We start from the raw sequence: 18,354 nt of genomic DNA, 5'->3' as shown, positions 1-18,354 counted from the left end.
CTTTTCAGCCAACTACACGGCTTCTTTTAAAGCCTCTCGAAGTAGTACGTCGGCTTGAACCTGCCCTTGTGCCCAGTTTGTCAGGACACAAATATGATCAATAGAGATGGGCTCTCCTTTCAAGTCTGCACTAGTCTGGGGATTCTCCCACAAAGTCGGGAGGATTTCCCGAGCTGCCTTTTTCCATACTCCCTCCAACATGGTGTACTTGGTGGGATTGAGGAGGGAGGAAAACAAATGTTTGAGATTGGCCGGGGTACCTCTGACTCTGTGAGAGTGGCCCTTAAGATTCCCCAGAAATGTTCGCTATCTCTACCAAAATCTTTTTGGGCCTTGCAAAGTTCTTTAATTATGTGGTGTGGAAAGTGGGGTCCATTGGGCTCATGTCCTCCCCTCCCTCTCCGGATGGTATGAGACTGGAGCCGCTGATATTGTGGGCATTGGCTCCGGTTTCCGGTGTCCCACCTCTTGCCCCCCGCAAGCCAAAGCATGGGAACCAGAAAGAGGAGGGGGAGGGGAGGAGCTAAGGGACTAGGCGGGGAGACCTGATGTCTCCCAGTCTCCACCTCAGGGACGTAACATGGAGCAGGGATTTCTGAGGAAGGACTGGCAGAGGGACAAGGGAAGGGGCAGGGGAATGGGAGGAGTCTAAATAAGAAAGGGGTTGTTCGACATGCAAAAGGGTTTATAGAAAGAGGAGACTGGGTTGGCGGGAAAAGCCACAAGACTTCCGCCATATTGGGCTTCACAGAAGCCATTTTGTGAGGGATAAGGATCTGGGAGATTAAAGCGAACTCGGGATGGAGATTTGCAAACTGAAAGAGGCTCAGAAGGGGAAAGTCCCAAGAATTTTGGCCAGGACTTCTCGGGCGGCAGGGGCAAGAACCTTGGAGAGAGCTGGGGAGATGGGGACCCCGATTTGTGACAACTGTGGAAGCTCCCTTCAAGATTCCACCTTTTGGGCCCACGGATGAGGGAAGAGGGGTAGGACAGAGAGAACCGCATGAACTGGGGATTGAAGTGTTAACTGATGGTTGTTTTCTCCGTTCCCGCCTTGAATTTAAAATGGCTCTAACTTGATGGACGCAGAGAATGATCTTAGAAAGGGAGGAGTCCCCTGACCATCCTAATTCTGCCAATTTTACAATGACTACATCCCAAAAATTGACCTCATACAATTGATCAGTGGTAACCTCCAGGAAGTGAGAAAACAACCAAACAATTAACTTTCTTAATTCCCACTTTTTAAACATGAACATCGCCACCCGCAAAGATTCCCACAACTTGGATAAACGCTGTTTTCTGGATCCCAGAAAGCCTCACACCCATGGCTTATGATGTTAAGAGAGGGAACCAACACCCACCACCCTTGGGAAAAATGAAAAGGAAAAGGCAGAAAGATCCACACCTGCCCCTATCGAAAAAGACAGTGGCTGTGCAGCACAGAAAAGAGGCAAAGGTGCTAAGTTAAAAAGACCTGGCTCAAAGTAAACGAAAGGAGCTCAGGACGCCCCGACCCTTCATCAATTGAAAGGATCTGGGGTAGAGAGACAGGGGAACAAGAAGAAGGAGAGAAAGGGAGAGGAGACCACTTACAGTTGCAGGCGCAGAATTCAACGTCGTTTTGACTCGGGCCCCCTCTCAGTAAAAATGCGGTGTTAGGTGAACAAAAGACCAAATGTGGGGGTTCCTGTCAGGGAAGACTCCTCGGGTGCAGGAGTGCCTCCCCGAGCCTCCGGGAGTGCCACCCACCAGAGATGGGTCTGCTCCTACTGGAGGAAGTTTCACAGCCAGGTGGTCTCAAGAGGTCACTCCCACAGCAGGTCCAGATGCAGATCTGCAGGAGCCCAGAGTCCACTTTCCACAGGGTCCAGCGATGAACTCAGGCCTCACATTGGGTGCCAAACTGTGGCCACATGCATCCAAAAGCCCCCCTTGAGGGCTGCCCCAGGCTAGCTTTTTAGCATGTGAGCGACAGCGAGGTGGGGGGCCCTCTCCTCGCTTGCAAGGAGAGAGCCTTACGCATGAATGTCTTGAAGGACTATACGCCGATGTTGATGGGAGTGAAGAAAGTGGACTTTGACTTCTGGTGAAACAGGGTTATTGGGAGGAGTAGGGAGATGAAAAGTCCAGGAGGTCCAGAAGCTGAAGACAGTGGGAAAAGGGTTTACAGCAACTTATAAAGGGGGGGGGGGGGGCAAAAGGGGGGGAACCTGCCCTCCAACCAATAGCAGAGCAGGAGGGGGTGGAAAAGGAACAAAGGACACTGCTGTGGGACCAATGGGGAGTGACTAGGGGAAGGGTCCCAGCTGCTGAAACAATCACTTGGTGCCCAGAAGAGAAGCTTCTAGATAGAGAGGATGAGTTGCCAAGTGACAGACAAGTCACTGGGGTGCAACAGAACAAAGGATACAATGTTAACTGGGGTAACAGGGGAGGAGACAGGGAGACTGACAAGGATTGCGGGGGAGGAGACAACCTGGGTAGAAACATTACACAACCACAGGGGCGATTGAAACAAACCAACTTGCAATATACAACTTAACATAACTAAGAACCTGAAAAACACAACACAACAGTAAACAATCTCCATATTGCATTCTACTTTAGCACAACACAGGCACAGCAAGAGAGGTAAGAATTATGTTTTCCTTCTTCTCTGCTTGTCTCACAGCTTTGAACATTCACATGTTCAGAAGGCATGTGAATACCACACTCAGGGGGAGAGAGAGTCCCTTTCCTGCCGCTGGCAATGACCTGAGGTGGAAGTGAATGTGATGACAGGGCCATGGCCAGACCCTCATGTTCTTCAATTCCACACCATGTCATTGGCTGGGGCAGGAAAATTAACAGATGTCTTCCCACCATGGGTCACAGGGCTCTTTCCAATATGGGTCCTCCAATGGGGGAAGAAGATGGAGCAGTTCATCAAGTTCTTCCTGCAGTTGGGGCACTGGCAGAACATCCCTTATCAGTGACTCCTGGCTGGTCAAGTCAGAGCTCTGGGGGAAGCTCTTCCCACATGTGGGGTACTCATAGGGCCTCTCCGCAGTGTGGATCCGACGGTGCCTGACAAGGTTGAGTTTCTGCTTGAAGCCCTTCCCACAGTCAGAGCAGCGGAAGGGCCTCTCATCTGTGTGAATCTGCACATGCAGGCGAAGATTGGAGCTGGTGGCAAACCTCTTCCCACACGTGGGACACTCGTAGGGCCTATCCCCAGTGTGTATGAGCTGGTGCCTGACGAGGTGGGAGTTGCGCTTGAAGCCCTTCCCGCAATCAGGGCAGCCGAAGGGCCTCTCATCTGTGCGAATCTGCTGGTGCTGGAGAAGATGGGAGCTGGTGTGAAACCTCTTCTGGCACTCAGGACACTCGTAGGGCCTCTCCCCAGTGTGGTTGCGTTGATGCCTGACAAGTTTTGAGCTGCAGCTGAAGCCCTTCCCACATTCCCCACACTCATAGGCCCATTCCCCAGTGTGGATCATCTGGTGGCTGATCAGGGTGCTGCTCTGCCTGAAGCTCTTCCCACACTCCAAGCACTTGTGGGGCTTCTCCCCGTCAGGAAGCTGCTCATGGAACACCAGCTCTGAGCTCTGGCTGAAGCTTTGTCCACCTTCCTGGCACTGGGTGCATCTTTCCTTTTCAGAGCACCCTGGGCTGGGTTTGGAGTCCCTCCTCCTGAAGGATCTCTGCGGCTTTTCTTCCCCATTGTATTCCTGTGCTGTGGAGCCACTCAAAATGGCCTCTGCTACAAGGTTGTGCCATGGGGCTTTGTCCTCACTGGTCTCCATCCTCTGCTCCTTGTCTGGGGGAGGAAGGACAAGGAGAGGATTGGATTGGCCTCCGTGACAGAGGGAAGGGGAAAGAGATTCCCCCAGTGCATCCCTGGCAGGACAGCATTGCCAATGTTGTTGTCCTGCAGCCAGGGGCCATGCTGGGCTAGGAGATGGAGCAAAGAAAAAGGGGAAAGGGGCACTGACTTCCTCTTCACCTGCCTGCATGTCCCAGGGCATCCTCGTCTTCCTCACAACCTCCTCCTCCATCTGGAAAAGGTTTTGGTATGGGAAATTCTGGTTTGGGAGGAAAACAATGGATGAGTACATGGCGTTTTGTACTGCTTTCAAGGCAAACCACCGGGAGAGTCTAAGTCAGAATTACAATTTAAAAAGGAAATTTAGATCAAGATAATGATACAGAAACACTGCCTTAAACTGACAGAGTAAGGATATAACCTGGCACCCTGTTGGTCAGGGTGGTGGGAGCAGTCCCATTAAATGGTGGTTGCAGTCCTGTTGCAGTGATGATCGTGATTCTGTCAAAGCAGTGATCCTGTAGAAGGGTCTGGTCTTCCTCTGAAGGTCCAGTGGTGGTGATGGAGCTCTTGTCCTCTGGCAATCCAGTAGGCAAGCTGCTCCTGGGGCTGTAAGCCTCAGCTTATATCCAGGTAGGAATGCTTGGCTCCTCCCCCTGGGCGGAGCATCCCACAATGGGATGATGTCATTTGACCAGTCCTGCAGGGACACTCAATGGCCCATTCACAGAAGATAGCCCCTGGAGGGCATTATCAGGGCTGAGTCATGGAAGAGATAAAGAACACTGCCCTGCCTGTTTATAACAGTTTGTCAAGATGGTGATGGAAAACATGCATTTGGTTACATCTTGCACTGCAACCTGAAACAGTGGGGTAATCCCTGCTGGGGGGGTGAACACCACCCCCCTTACCCAAACTGGCTCAGGTGTAAAACCGCCACCCCGGGAAGGCCATGCATACAGGGGACAATGTCAAACTTGCCCCGCCGCAGAGCAGGTCTCTGTCCCTGTACCTCCCTTGTTCTCCCCTGCTTTTCTCCTTCTTTCCATCTCTCTCTCTACCTCACATTGACTGTTCAATACTATCCACTTTGGATTTGGTCTCATTAGCCCCTTAACTGGGGCAGAGGCATCTCTCTAACAATTTTTTTAAGCAGATTGTGACATTATTTTGGCACAGTGAGTTTAGGCATTGTTCTCTGACCCCAAGTGCCTGTGACAACAGCATATTTCCCTCCTCTGAGGTGGCTGTGGTTCTGTCTGGAGGAACTCTTGGAAAATTGGACACCGCTTCTTCTGAGGGACTTGTGGGAGAACTGATGAGGAAAATGGCTGCTGTGGCTGGCCAGTGTAACAAAAATATTTTGTTGTCCTCCCTTGAAAATTTTATTAAAATCACTGGAGGAAAGGGAGCAAATGATACCAGCAAGACTGACAAGGTTCTTTCACCCCAACATGAGGAACGCAAGGCTGCCAGAAGTCCCACAGGAAGCCCAGCTCAAGTAGCTAGATTCCTAAATTAGTCCTGAATTCACAGGCTTGGAGACTTGGCCACATGTGAAAATCATAAGTGTCTTCGTTGCTGTCACGTTTGTCACAGCTATATAGAGTTTTTCCTTCCTTTTAATAATCTTGGGCCAAATTTCCATCTTTTTGTTTCTTTGTAACCTGCCAGCTGCCAAGCTGGAGCTGTGCAGGAACCAATGAAACTTGGAATTGCCACAGAATTGCTTCTATTGGCGGTTTATTAATGTTTGGGATTTGTTTACATTTCCATCAGAAGTGACTTGTGGCAAGAGCAAATGTTCGTCAAGGCATTTAACGTGGTGTTAAGTTTGATTTCTGCCAAGTTTATTTTGTCCAGTGCCCAGGGGATGCTTGAGGGATGCTTGGGAGGGGCTTGGGGGGATTCTGTCCCTGTCCCTGTCACCCCAGACCATTCCTGAGGTGGTCTCCATCATTCTCATCCCAGGGAATGCCTGGGGGTCTCCCTCCCTCTCACCCCCATGCCAGGAGATGCTCGGGGCAGTCTCTGTCCCTCTCAGCCCAGGGGATGCTCAGGGGTCTCTGTCCCCTCACCCTGGGGGATGCTCAGGGGTCTCTCCATCCCGCTGGCCTCAGGGAATGCTTGTGCAGGGCTGGGGACCAGGGCCTCTGTGTCCCTCTCACCACTGAGGGTGCTCAGGGCTGGGGGGGCTCTCCGACCTTCTCATCTCTGGGGAGGCCAGGGGGGTCTCTGTCCCTCTCAGCCCTGGTGTGACCCCAACCAAACATCATCGGGGTCAGAGGGACAGAGACACCCCCAAACCCCCCGAAGGGCTGGACCTGGGATCATGCTCGTACCCCCATTTTTCTGTTTAGCCCAGAAATGAGTTCTGCACATTTAAGGCTGGTTCTGAGAGCGAAGGGAGGGAGGAAGAAGCTGCAGTTTGTTTTAGAAACTGCATTCACTCCTCCACATTCCAGCTCCTGGAGGGACAGATGGTGAGACAGGGCTCTCCTTGGCTTTTAGGCTTTTTTTAGCTCTCTGAGGCAGAGAAGTTCCTTGGACTGTGATTTTTCTTTTTGTTTGGAGTTGTTTTAACCTGCTCTGGACTGAACACCCAGAAGAGCACCTGCAGCTCACACCTGTGGCCCATTGGGCCGAGCCTGGGCTGTGGCTTTTCCAGTGCTGGAGGAACTGATAAAAGACTGATAAGAAACTGATAAGAGAATGAGTGAGCTGAGCTACAGCCCAGGGAGGGACTTGCTGAGTTTGTCGTCTCTTTTGGAATGGCAAGAAGTTTTGTTGTTTAATATTGGTAATTTGCTCTGCTCGTGAATTCCTTGCCTGTTAAATAACCAGGTTTTTTTCCACTTTTCTCCAAGGAAATCTTTTCCTGAACTGGTTGATGGAGGGGCCAGTTGAATTTGCTTTCTAGAGGAAACCCCTTTTGGAGGTTTTCTCCCAAATTTGCCCTAAACCAGCAGAGGGCAGTGGGGAGAGGAGAGAGCCCCAAGTAACTGGATTGGGTGGAGGCTGGAGATGGGGACCCTAGGACCCCAAAACCCCCCAGCATCCCTAAGCAGGACCCTGGAGAGGGGGGATCCCGAGGAGCTATGGGATCCTTGGCAGCCATGAGAGAGGGGACCACCAGAACCCCAGAGAGATGAGACTGGAAGTGGGACACTCCTGGTGGCTTTTTTAGATTCACTCGTGCTTTTTGAAGGTTTTTATGGACACCAGGTGACTTCTAGAGAGGGACTTGGGCAAACGACCTTCAGCCTCACTGTGCTCATCCCTTGTTTTTTCCCAAACTGGGATTTCCCATTGCCAAATCTCAGACCAATGGAGGAGGAGACTGCAAGGAAGAGGAGGATGCCCAGAGACACGCAGGCAGGTGAGGAGGAAGTCAGTGCCCCTTTCCCCCTCTCTCCTGCTTCATCTCTCAGCCCATCATGGGCCCTGGCTGCAGGACAACCCCACTGCCAACGCCGTCCTGCTGGGGATGCACTGGGGGATCTCCTTCCCCTTCCCTCTGGCACGGAAGCACATTCACAGGCTCTGGGGCAGGAGGGGGAACCGCGGGCGCTTTGGGGTGCACGGCTCGGCTGCTCCCGGCGCGGTTCCCCTGAGCCCCCAGCGTGGCTCCGCCAGGCCCCCCCACCACGGCACTGGCTGGAGGTTCTTTAACAGAAATGCTGGTAAATTGACCATCTGGAATGACACTAAATACAATTTCAAGAAGCTGCTGGTTTGCTGGGCTGTTTGCCAAATTCCACATTGTTGTTTCCTTCAGTAAAACTGCACTTTAAAAGGTCTTAGTAAATTCATGCTGGCATAAAATTTGTGCCTACCATGGGCTTCTCTCAAAACTAAATTACATAAAAACATGACACACTTATTACATCTTTTTAATCCCTCCAGTAAATGCATCACGCTGTTATTTCAATTGCGGATTGTTCAACTTTTTCAGTGCCTTATTTCCATTAGTAGCATCAGAATAAGTTAAATTTTGCTGTATGTATAACTTCTAATGATACTAATTTTTGATTCTGTGATGTTTAATTTAATGTAAATTCAGGGTTGATAAGATTAAGCAAAGTTGAACTTCATTATTGTTAGATTTGAGCCATGTTAAGTTACATTCTCTTAATTTGAAATCCTGTTGTCCTGGATTGAAAGACAATGCATGTATTGTATTTGCCATCTGTCAGAGGTAGGGCAGTTATCTTCTGCTAATTGGGCAGTTTTCTTTATCTCTTCAACAAATCAATCCTCCCTCCAAGGAGATATCTTTTGTTAATGGGCCATTGAGTGTAACTGCAGGACTGATAAAAATTACATCATCCCACTGTGAGGTGCTCTGCCCAGAGGGAGGAGCCACGCATCCCAGACATGGTGAGGCTGGGGATGAGGAGCGGCTTGTCCAAACAGGGTCAGCCCTCAAGGGGCTCATTCTTCTACATGCCCAGACCTCCCAAGGAGACATTCAGGAGCCGGGCTGGGGGCTGCAGAGGTGGCTGTGGAGCATTGCCTGTGCTGTGCCAGGGACTGGCAGCCACTGCTGGGCTGGGATAGAGGCTCTCGGGGGATTGGGGTTGCAGAGCAGGGCAGTGCTGAGGTTCCAGGGCAGGGCAAGGCTGGATCTGCCCCTTCCTCTGCTTCAAATGAAATGTTTTGAGCCAATAATCTCCTTCAGTCTGTCACAGTAGGGAATGTTGGAGGTGAAATCCTGACTCTGGCCATGGGCACCTGGACAAGAAGGACAGTTCTTTTCCATAGGAAGGAAAGCACAGAGCCCCAGTGTTTAGAAGGCAGGTGAGAGCCTCACTAGTCCAAGGCCATCCAGCCTTATCAGGAATGGCAGATTTTGTCTGGGAGCAGTCTTTGAATTTTAGGAATTTTGGAGGTGGAAGCCTCTCAGCCATTGGGGCCTGGAGAAGCAGGAGAGTTCTTTCCCATCGGAAGAAGAGCACAAATCCTTCCCCAGTGTTTTGGGGACAGATGAGAAATCACTGCCAGCAAGATTTGTCCTGGCAATATTCCAATGGGAACAATCCCTGGATATAAGGAAATTTGGAGGTGAAATCCCAGTTCTGGGCATGGGTGCCTGGAGAAGAAGGACAGTTCTTTTCCATAGGAAGGAAAGCACAGAGCCCCAGTATTTGAAAAGCAGTTCAGAAGAGACCCTTAACCTGCCAAGATCAGCTGTCTGGCAGCCCCTGTGAGGCCAAACCAGCCAAACCTGTCCCATGTTCCCTTGGTTCCATGAGCCCTGCAATGTCACATGGACCTCTGGATCCTGGGAGTTTGAAGTGTCACAATAGTCTCCATTAGCTCCACAGTGTGACAATGGACCTCTGATGACATAAGGCTCCAGTGTCACCCTGGAGCTTTGGTTCCATGCAGCCCTGCAGTGTCACAAAGGCCTCTTGGTTTCACGAGGCCCCACAATACCACAATGGTCCTCTTGGTTCTGAGGGGACCCCCAGGGTCACAATGGTCTCACTGGTTCCATAAGGCCTTACAGTGTCACCATGCTTTGAATATTTCCTGGGCCCTCATAGTGTCACAATGGTCTCCATGATCCCATGAGTCCCCTCAATGTCACAATGTCTCCACGATTCTATGGTGTGCCTCAGTGTCACAATGGCCCCTTGGTTCCACGAGGCTGTGAAGTCTCTTAATTGTCTCTCCATGATGCCATAATGCCTTGCAATGTCTCGATGGACTTTTGTCTCCATGGAGTCTCACAAAGTCACAATGGCCTCCAATGGTTCCATGACACCCCAAAGTGTAATGGTCTCCACAGTTCCAGGAGGCCCTGTGATGTCACAATGGCCCCTTGCTTTGATGGGGCCTCACAGTATCACAATGATCCCTACATTCCATGGAGCCACAGAGTGACAGTACGGTCCCCTTGGTGCCATGAGTCCCAGCAATGTCACAGTGCTCTCCATGATTCCATGAGACCCCACAGTGTCACAATGGTCCCTTGGTCTCACAGGGCCCCACAGTGTCACCATGGTCCCTTGGCTCCATGGGCCCTGTGCTGCTGCATTCCCCCCTCCCCTTCTCAGGCCGCCCTGCCAGCTCAGAAATGCTCCTTGGACCTCGGCCTTGGCCAACAGCCCCTGGGCTCAGCTCCTCTGCAGCTCAGCACAAACACTGTCTGCTCCAGGCACTGCTGCTGCCCAACCAGCTCCTGGTTGCTGGAGGAGCAGCCCTGGGAACTGGTTTTGTTCCCTCAGTGGCACAACATCCCTGTTCTAACAGTGCCAAAGAAAGCTGTTGATGCCAAGTGCGGCCAGGATGAACCATTGCTGTGACTGCAGCCCCTCTCTTGGGGCCCTACAAACAGCGCTGCAAAAGGACCCCCTTGGAGCTCTCCTGGGCCAGCGACTCCCTCTGAGTGGAGCCTCTCCCAGCTGGGAACTCTCCTGTTTGCTGCACTCGGGGATCCTGAACAATGAGGGAGCCTGGGCCGATCCCCCCACTCCTCCAGGCTCAACCCTTCACCCTCTGGGGAGATGCCAAAGTATCCACAGGGAGCATTTCCTGCCCTCGGGGGAATTTCTCACAGGTGCCTTGCACTGACTCTTTGTGTCTGTGTGCACGCAGGAGTGCCTGTGCTGGGGAAATGTGGCAGAAATGCTGCTCTCGGAGGGGTTGGAGTGCCTTGGATAGCTGAGTCAGTCAGGCCTGTAAGTCAGGTTAAGTCACGAGGTCTAAGCTAAGTTAAATGCTGCTAAGTGTTGTTCTTTTGCTAAGTTGCTAAGTTTAAGTTATAAGCTAAGTTAAATATTATTAAGTGTTATTCCTCTGTTAAGTTACTAAGTCATATTTAAACTAACTTATAATGACCTATAAGCCATTTTAAGTTAGGTTAAATACTGTTATGTGCTGTTCTTTTGCTAAACTCTGATGTGTAAGGTATCAGTTAAGGTTAAGGTACAAGTTAAGTCCTGTTAACTTTAACTCTGTTCAGCTTTTAGGCTGTATTCCTTTTATCCTTGCCCTCATTGTCCTTATGTCATGCACACACACACGCGCACACACACAGGGACTGTTCATGGTTCATTTCTGGTTTGACTGCCTGAATTTGATTTGGTTTTGTTGTTGCTTTGTTTCCTTGATGTGTCTGAAGTGTCCAGTCAGGAGCAAAGTCACTCTTTCCAAGGAACTTTGTGGTGCCATTGCTTAATATTAAATCTGGTTTTTGCTGATTCCTTGCCGAGGATTTTTTCAGCGCTCTCAAGCCCTCGTTTGTAACAGGGTGAAGGAGCCCTGGCCCAGGCTCTGGCCCTGGGGGACACAGAGACGCTGCTGGGGGATCCCTGTCCCCTGTCCCACCCCCAGGGCCCCGGCCCCCTCTCCCCGTGTCAGGCTCTGGGGTCGATCTCGTGGAACATCCTCTGGGGGAGGCTGCGGCGCCGGGGGAAGGGGTACCCGGGGGGACAGGGGACCCCGCTGTGCACGAGCAGGGTTGGACTGCTCTGGGGGAACTGTGAGGGGGGCTGAGGCAGAGTGACCTCCCCAGTGACCTCACACAGCCCCTGTGATGACACACAGCCTCTTTGTGATGCCACAGCCCTCATTATGATGTCACAGCCCTCATTATGATGTCACAGTTAATCTTGTGATATTACACATCCTACCCTGGGATGTCACACAGCCATTCTATGATGTCACATCTCCTCTGTGATGTCACACAGATACCTTGTGATGGCAGAATCCATTCTATGATGTCCAGCCTATGATGTCACAGAGCCTACTCTATGATGTCACAGACAACTCAGTGATGACATGCACAACTGCTCTGTGATATCACAGACTGCTCTGTGATGTCACAAAGCCCCTTATGATGTCACATGGCCAGTGCTGGGATATCACTCTGTGATACCATAAAGCTGCTCTCTGATGTCACAGAAGAGTTGGTGATGTCACAAAGTCACCCTGTGATGTCACAGTCTGTTCTGTGATGTCACCGCTGGCTCTATGATGTTACTCAGTCACCCAGTGATGTCACAACCCACTCTCTGATGTGACACAGCCACCTTCCATGATGGCAGAGGCTACTTGATGGCCTCACACCCTACTCTATGACATTACAGACAGCTCTGTGATGTCACAACACCCTCAGTGATGGCACAAAACCCTCTCTGTGATACCACACTGCCACTCTGTAGTGTCACAGCACACACTGTGACCTTACAGCTATGATATCCTACAGCGATGTCATGATGTCACAGCCTGCTCTGTGATGGCACAGAATCCCCTCTATGATGCTGTAGTCGCTCGATGACCTCACACAACAAACTCTGTGATGTCATAGCCCAATCTGTGACCTCACACAGCCCACTCTGTGCTGTCACACAGCCCCTTGCTATGACACAGCCACAGCAGTGCCGCTGTGACACAGCCCCCCCTGGGACATCCCCCAGCCCCTGCCAGTGCTGAGCCCCTGTCAGCTCTGGCTGTGCCCTGCTGGTGTCCCTGAGCTGCCCTGGCAGTGCCCCAGCCCTGCTGGGCTGTGCACAGGAGCTGCTCTTGGCCAGAGCTGTCTCTCTGCAGCGCTGCCCTTGCCAGGAGCTGCCTCTGGGCCAGGAGCCCGGCCCAGCTCAGCAGCACAGACACAGCAGCAGGCTTTTAATGACCCTCTGGGGCTTTGGTGCTCTTTGTGTCTGCCATGGCCAAAGTGCTGCCCAAGTTGGCTCTGTCAGGGCCTTGCAGCTGCTGCCCATCCCTGTGCCCTGTGCAGCCCAGGCTGTCCTACGGTGTCCCTGCCCTGTGCCTCTGTCCCTGCAGGCTGTCGTCATCCCCCGGCTGCCCCACCTGGCTGGCCCCTTCCTTTGCTGACAGCTCTGCCTCCTGCCTGCCTCTGCCTGCCCACACAAAGCCTTGGGCTGCTCCAGGCTCCTTCTGCACCACAGCCCTGCCGTGGGAGAGGAAATTCCTTTCTCTTCATGTCTGGGCCTCCCCAGATGCCCTTGTGTTGTGTTCCACTGCAGTAAGCAGCAAAACGACTCCCCCAGACCCCAGAGTCTCAGACCTCAGGCAGGCATCGATGACCAGCAGGGAAAGGAAGGCAACAGGATGGGTCTTGGTTTAGCAAAGCCCAGGATCCTTTATTGTGCCAGGTACCAAGACAAGAAATGAAAGGGGAGAGGAGGTGGTGGCTTGTCATGGGTTTTATATGACAGGGTAGGGGTGGAGTTTAGGGTCGGGGTCCAATAGCAGAAGGAGCAGGGCACTGCAAAGGAGTGGATCGGGGAGGACCACCAATGGAAAAATGTGTGGCGGGGACTTTGCAGTAGAATTTGAACCAACGAGGCTACAGAAAAGGAAAAATGTTCTGTGGCCACTCCTTATTTCACCAGATGGGGTGGAGTGTCTTTTCCTGGGCTTGCAGAGGCAGACCCCACAGGGTGGAGGGGCAGAATCCTCTTTAAATCACGCCCCTTGCCCAATGGTGTCTGTCTGGGTAGAATCCCTACCTCATGGGGCAGGGGCACTCCACAGCCTTGGTGCCATTATTTCTTTCTCTAGCTGCTTTTTACAAGAAAAACTCCTCTCTGAAACCACCCTTCAATCCCTCCCGGACTACTCCTGTTCTGACCTCAGTCTCCACCCCACTGAGCCCAGAGCATGTAGCCTCCTCCCACTGGTTATGTGATGAGACCCCCAAACCCATCTGGGAGATTTTTGGGTCCTCTCCAAAGTCTGTGAAAATGGAAGAATACTGGTCAAAGTTATTTTCTCCTAAATCTTGCAGTGACAGAAAAAGGGTCATTATGTCAAATTGAATCAGGGCAGATTTACATTTTTTTTGCAAGAACAAAATATTTTACAATTTTGGAAGGAGAAAATGATGAGAGTGGCACAAAACTGCAACTGCTTTTTGAGAGAAGTGGATGCCCCATCACAGGAATTGTACCTGTTCAGGAGCTTTGTGGAACCTGACATAGTGAAACCCCCTCCCAAAGGACAGAATTCCTGTTGTGTGGGTTCTCTGGTGTGCTGGGTGCCCTCACAAAGCTTCTGGCCAGAATGTCTGCTGAGGGCAGCCAGGCTGCTGCAGGGACAGGGACCTCACAGCCATCACCATGGCAGCCCTGTTCCCTGGGCCTGCCTCTCCCCTTTCCTCTGCCCCTGCCTTGTCTCTGCTGCCATGAAGAGTTTTGTCATTCATATCTTGTGTCCAAGTTGCAGGGGCCAATGGCTTCCCAGGCAGGCTCCTGGAGCAGAAGTGGCTTTTCAGAGCCCAGGCAGAAATGAGCCCTGAGGCAGCAGCTCTGCAGTGCTGGCCACCAGGCCGGGCTGCCAAGGGAGGCTTCTGGCCATGCCCTGCAAGCAGCTGCTGCTGCCAAGGTGCCTTTGGTGCCTCAGGCTCTGCCTGGCACAGCTCCCAGCACGGCACTCTGCCCTTGTGCCCGAGCCCTTCCCTGTGCTGGGGCTGGCCTGGGGCTTTTCCTGCAGCGGGACCTGCCCTGCTCCTGGCACAGGAAAGGCAGTTCCTGCTGGAGCAGGAGGCTCTGCCTGCAATGGGCTCCAACAACTCCAGCCAGGCCGTTTGCAAAGCCCCCAGTGGGAAATGAAGGAGGGGGGTCATGCTGCTTTTGGGGTGAATAAAACTGAAACCAGCCCGAGTCCTCCATCCCAAAGTTCAACATCCTCAGAGGGAGCTGAAGCTGTGGCAGAGCTGGAAAAATCCCCAGAGAAAGGAACAACCAAGGGACAGCACTGAGAGCTTCTGCAGAGCTGCTCTGCTGGCCCATCCTGGGCACATCTGACTGACAGGGCAGCACTTCAGACTAGAGAAGCCCTGTCCCAGATTTTAACAGCAGCGTCTCCTGACATTTCCCTTCTTGGGGGGTGTGGAGATTCCTCCCTGCAGTGGGGGCACCCCTCAAGGTCACTCCTCAAGGCTACACCAAAGAGATATGCCCATGATCATTGGTCTGGGGGAGAGACATCATTCTCTGTTTAATTACTGGTTTTGTTTTAATACAGTTGCTTTGAAATCACTTCCGAGTGGTCTATATAAATTAATATGTTACTCTTGTATCTTGGTGTAAAAATTTCTGATTAAGATCATTTTGTCTCATCATTACCATAGTAGATACTTATATAAATATCTTTGGTTTGCTATCCTTAATCCTGTGGGACAAATTCTAAAAAGGCTTAATTCCACTTTGATAATTCTTTACACATGCAGGCTTGAAAAGTCAGGAGATGACATTGGAACCAGCTCCTCCAATGCTGTTCTCACAGAAAGAATTTCGAAAGCCTGGAGGTCCGTGGGGGAATTTGGGTGTGGATATGGCACTCTGGTCAGAGACGGAGAAAACAAGATAAGGTTTCCCATTAATTGGTCTGGGAACATTTAGGGAGCTGGAGAGAAAGAATTGGAAACTATCCATAGATGGTATTTGTAATAAGATTTTTTTTCCATAAAGATGTTTAATGAAGGGTGTTGTCTTAATTAGCCAATCATGTGAAATGTGTTGATTAAATGACCAATGAGGTCCACTTGTAGCAAACCAAGGTATGAAAGAAGAGGATTGAATAAATAGGCAGCTTTTAGCCCTTAGCTTTCTGGTCTGAGTCTGTGTAATCTCTGAATCAGTGATGACATTTGGGAATCTATGAGGGCTATTGGGGATCCTCTCTGCATGTTGTGTCCTAAAAGGAACTTCTCTAATAAACTTTGCCTGAAGCTCCCACTGTGTCCATGACAGGAACCCCTGTGAGTGTCTGGGACATCCCGACTCTTTGGCAGCCTGGGGACTCCTGGGATGTCACCATGGAGCCCCCGTGAGTGCCTGTGACAGATGGGTGCCTTTGAAGCCCAAGGTGCCCTGGGATGTCACCATGGAATGGCTGTGACTGCCTCTGAGCACAGGGCTCTTTACCATCCCCAGAAACCCCTGGGAGGTGTCCATGGAGCCCCTGTCTCTGCCTGTGACCTTCCAGCTCTTGAACAGCCTGGAGACTTTTGGAAAGTCCCCATGGAACCCCTCTGAGGGCCTGTGACAAATCTGATCCTTAGTGGGCAACCATCCCCAGCCCCCTGTTGCCAGGGTCAGTTTCCATGGCAACCATCACCAAGACCCTGTTACTATGGTCAGTTTCCATGGCAACCATCCCCAGCCCCCTGTTGCCATGCTCAGTCCCTTGGCAGCTCCATGCAGACCCCATGCCAGGGGTGGTTGCCATGACAACCATTGGCAGCCCCATCCCCAGGGTCATGGGATCCCATATCCACAGAATTGGCTGAGCTGGGAGGGACCCATCAGAATCCTGGAGTCCAACTGCTGGCCCTGCACAGGACACCCCAACAATGCCAGCTTGGGCCTGGCAGCGCTGGCCAAATGCTGCTGGAGCTCAGAGAGCCCTGGAGCTGGGACCCTTCCCTGGGGAGCCTGGGCACTGCCCCAGCAGCCTCTGGGCAAAAACCTTTTCCTGACATCCAACCTGAGCCTGCCCCGACTCAGCTGCAGCCGTTCCCTCCAGTCCTGTCCCTGGGCACCAGAGGGAAGAGGTTCCCACAGCCCCAGCCAGGGACCCGCTCCAAAGGCTGTTGCCATGGCCAGGAGGGCTGGGACCAGCTGGGATGCTCGGTTTCCAAGGGCTGGGGTTTAGGAATGAGATTCCTCAGATTCCTGCTCCGGCTAAAACAATGCTGCTGCTTGCTGTCCTTCTGCCTCCCATAGAATGCACAAAAGGAATAGATCCTGGCCTGGGATAAGAAAAATTTTTTGGGAAGAGCAACGAGATAAAGAACAAATAAGAACAGAAACAATACTGCTAACAAAAGGGAAAAGAAAAACTATTTACAGGGAAAACCAAAACACAACTCACTGTGTCATCCTGGCCACATATTTCCTCCTGCCTGCAAAGGACACCCTTCTCCTCAGGGAGAGAGAAAGAGACCCTTTCCTGCCCCGGCAATGACCTGAGGAGGGAGTGGATATAATGACACGGCCCTGGCCAGAATCTCATGTTCATCGATCCCCTGTCATGTCATTGGCAGGGGCAGGAGAAGGGACAGGTGTCTTCCCAGCATGGATCACAGGTCTCTTCCCAACGTGGGTCCTCCAGTTGGGTATGAAGCTGGAGCCAGGCTCGAAGGTCTCCTTGCAGTTGGGGCATTTGCAGGGCTTCTCTTAACGATGCCTCCGTTGGTGTCTCGTCAAGTGCGAGCTCTGGGTGAAGCTCTTCCCACACTGGGGACACTCATAGGGCCTCTCCCCAGTGTGGATTCGCCGGTGGGTGACGAGGTGGGAGTTGCGGTTGAAGCCCTTCCCGCAGTCAGGACAGCGGAAGGGCCTCTCATCCGTGTGAATCCGCTCATGCAGGAGGAGATTGGAGCTGGTGTGAAACCTCTTCCCACAGTCAGGACACTCATAGGGCCTCTCCCCAGTGTGGATGCGTTGGTGCCTGACGAGTTCTGAGCTGTAGCTGAAGCCCTTCCCACACTCCCCACACTCATAGGGCCATTCCCCAGTGTGGATCATCTGGTGGCGGACAAGATTGCTGCTCTGCCTGAAGCTCTTCCCACACTCCAAGCGCTTGTGGGGCTTCTCCCCATCAGGAAGCTGCTCATGGACCACCAGCTCTGATCCCTGGCTGAAGCTCTGTCCACCTTCCTGGCACAGGGTGGGTCTTTCCTCCTCAGAGCACCCTGGGCTGGGTTTGCAGGCCCTCATCCTGTGGGATCTCTTGGGCTTTACTTCCCTGTTCGATTCCTGTGCCATGGAGTCCTTCAAAACAGCTTCTTCCATGAGGTTCTGCCGTGGAGATTCATCCTCTCTGGTCTCCGTCCTCAGCTTCTTGTCTGGGGGACAAAGGACAAGGAGTGGATGGGCTTTGCCTCCATGCCAGAGGGAAAGGGAACGAGATACCTCCAGTGCATCCGCAGCAGGATGGCCAAGGCAGAGGGGTTGTCCTGCAGCTATGGGCCATGCTGAGCTGGGAGATGGAGCAGGAGAGAGAGAGAAAGAGGCACTGACATCCTCCTCACCTACCTGATGGTCCTGGGACATCTTCCTCTTCCTCGCAGCCTTCTTCTCCATCTGGCAGTGGTTTGGGGATGGGAAATTCTGTTTTGGGAGGAAAACAAGAGATGAGTGCATTGAGTTTTGTACAGGTTTGAGGGCAAACCAGGAGGAGAGTCTAAGCCAGAATTACAATTTAAGAAGAAAATTAAGATCAAGGCAATGATACAGAAACACTGCCTTAAACTGACAGAGTCAGGATATAACCTGACACCCTGTTGGTCAGGGTGGTGGGAGCAGTCCCATTAAATGGTGGTTGCAGTCCTGTTGCAGTGATGATCGTGATTCTGTCAAAGCAGTGATCCTGTAGAAGGGTCTGGTCTTCCTCTGACGGTCGAGTGCTGGTGATGGAGCTCTTGTCCTCTGGGAATCCAGTAGCCAAGGTGCTCCTGGTGTCACAAGTCTCAGCTTATATCCAGGTAGGAACGGTTGGCTCCTTCCCCTGGGCGGAGCATCCCACAATGGGATGATGTCATTTTACCAGTCCTGCAGGGACACTCAATG

General features: G+C 52.0%; 3 protein-coding genes across 3 annotated transcripts in view; 1 reads left to right on the top strand and 2 right to left on the bottom strand.

Moving 5' to 3' along the window:
* LOC135305938 (zinc finger protein 420-like) overlaps nt 1–3,482 on the bottom strand; it is a 71,365-nt gene extending 67,883 nt beyond the window's left edge. The window contains exon 1 of the mRNA XM_064429515.1: nt 3,091–3,482. Coding sequence (XP_064285585.1) covers nt 3,091–3,482 — 392 coding nt within the window. The remainder of the gene's footprint in view (nt 1–3,090) is intronic.
* The window catches only part of LOC135306049 (zinc finger protein 420-like), a 415,160-nt gene that overhangs the window by 265,715 nt on the left and 131,091 nt on the right, over nt 1–18,354 (top strand). Inside the window, exon 3 of the mRNA XM_064429606.1 lies at nt 10,510–10,516. Within this exon, the coding sequence (XP_064285676.1) occupies nt 10,510–10,516 (7 nt within the window). The remainder of the gene's footprint in view (nt 1–10,509; nt 10,517–18,354) is intronic.
* Nucleotides 16,818–18,354, bottom strand: part of LOC135305935 (zinc finger protein 271-like) — a 49,590-nt gene continuing 48,053 nt past the window's right edge. Inside the window, 1 exon segment of the mRNA XM_064429512.1 lies at nt 16,818–17,376. Coding sequence (XP_064285582.1) covers nt 16,960–17,376 — 417 coding nt within the window. The 3' untranslated portion in view covers nt 16,818–16,959.

The sequence above is a fragment of the Passer domesticus genome, chromosome 8, assembly GCF_036417665.1.
Source record: "Passer domesticus isolate bPasDom1 chromosome 8, bPasDom1.hap1, whole genome shotgun sequence".
In the NCBI taxonomy this organism is placed as follows: domain Eukaryota; kingdom Metazoa; phylum Chordata; class Aves; order Passeriformes; family Passeridae; genus Passer; species Passer domesticus.
Note: the sequence above shows the minus strand (reverse complement) of the source record. Positions and strands in the feature narration are given on the sequence as shown.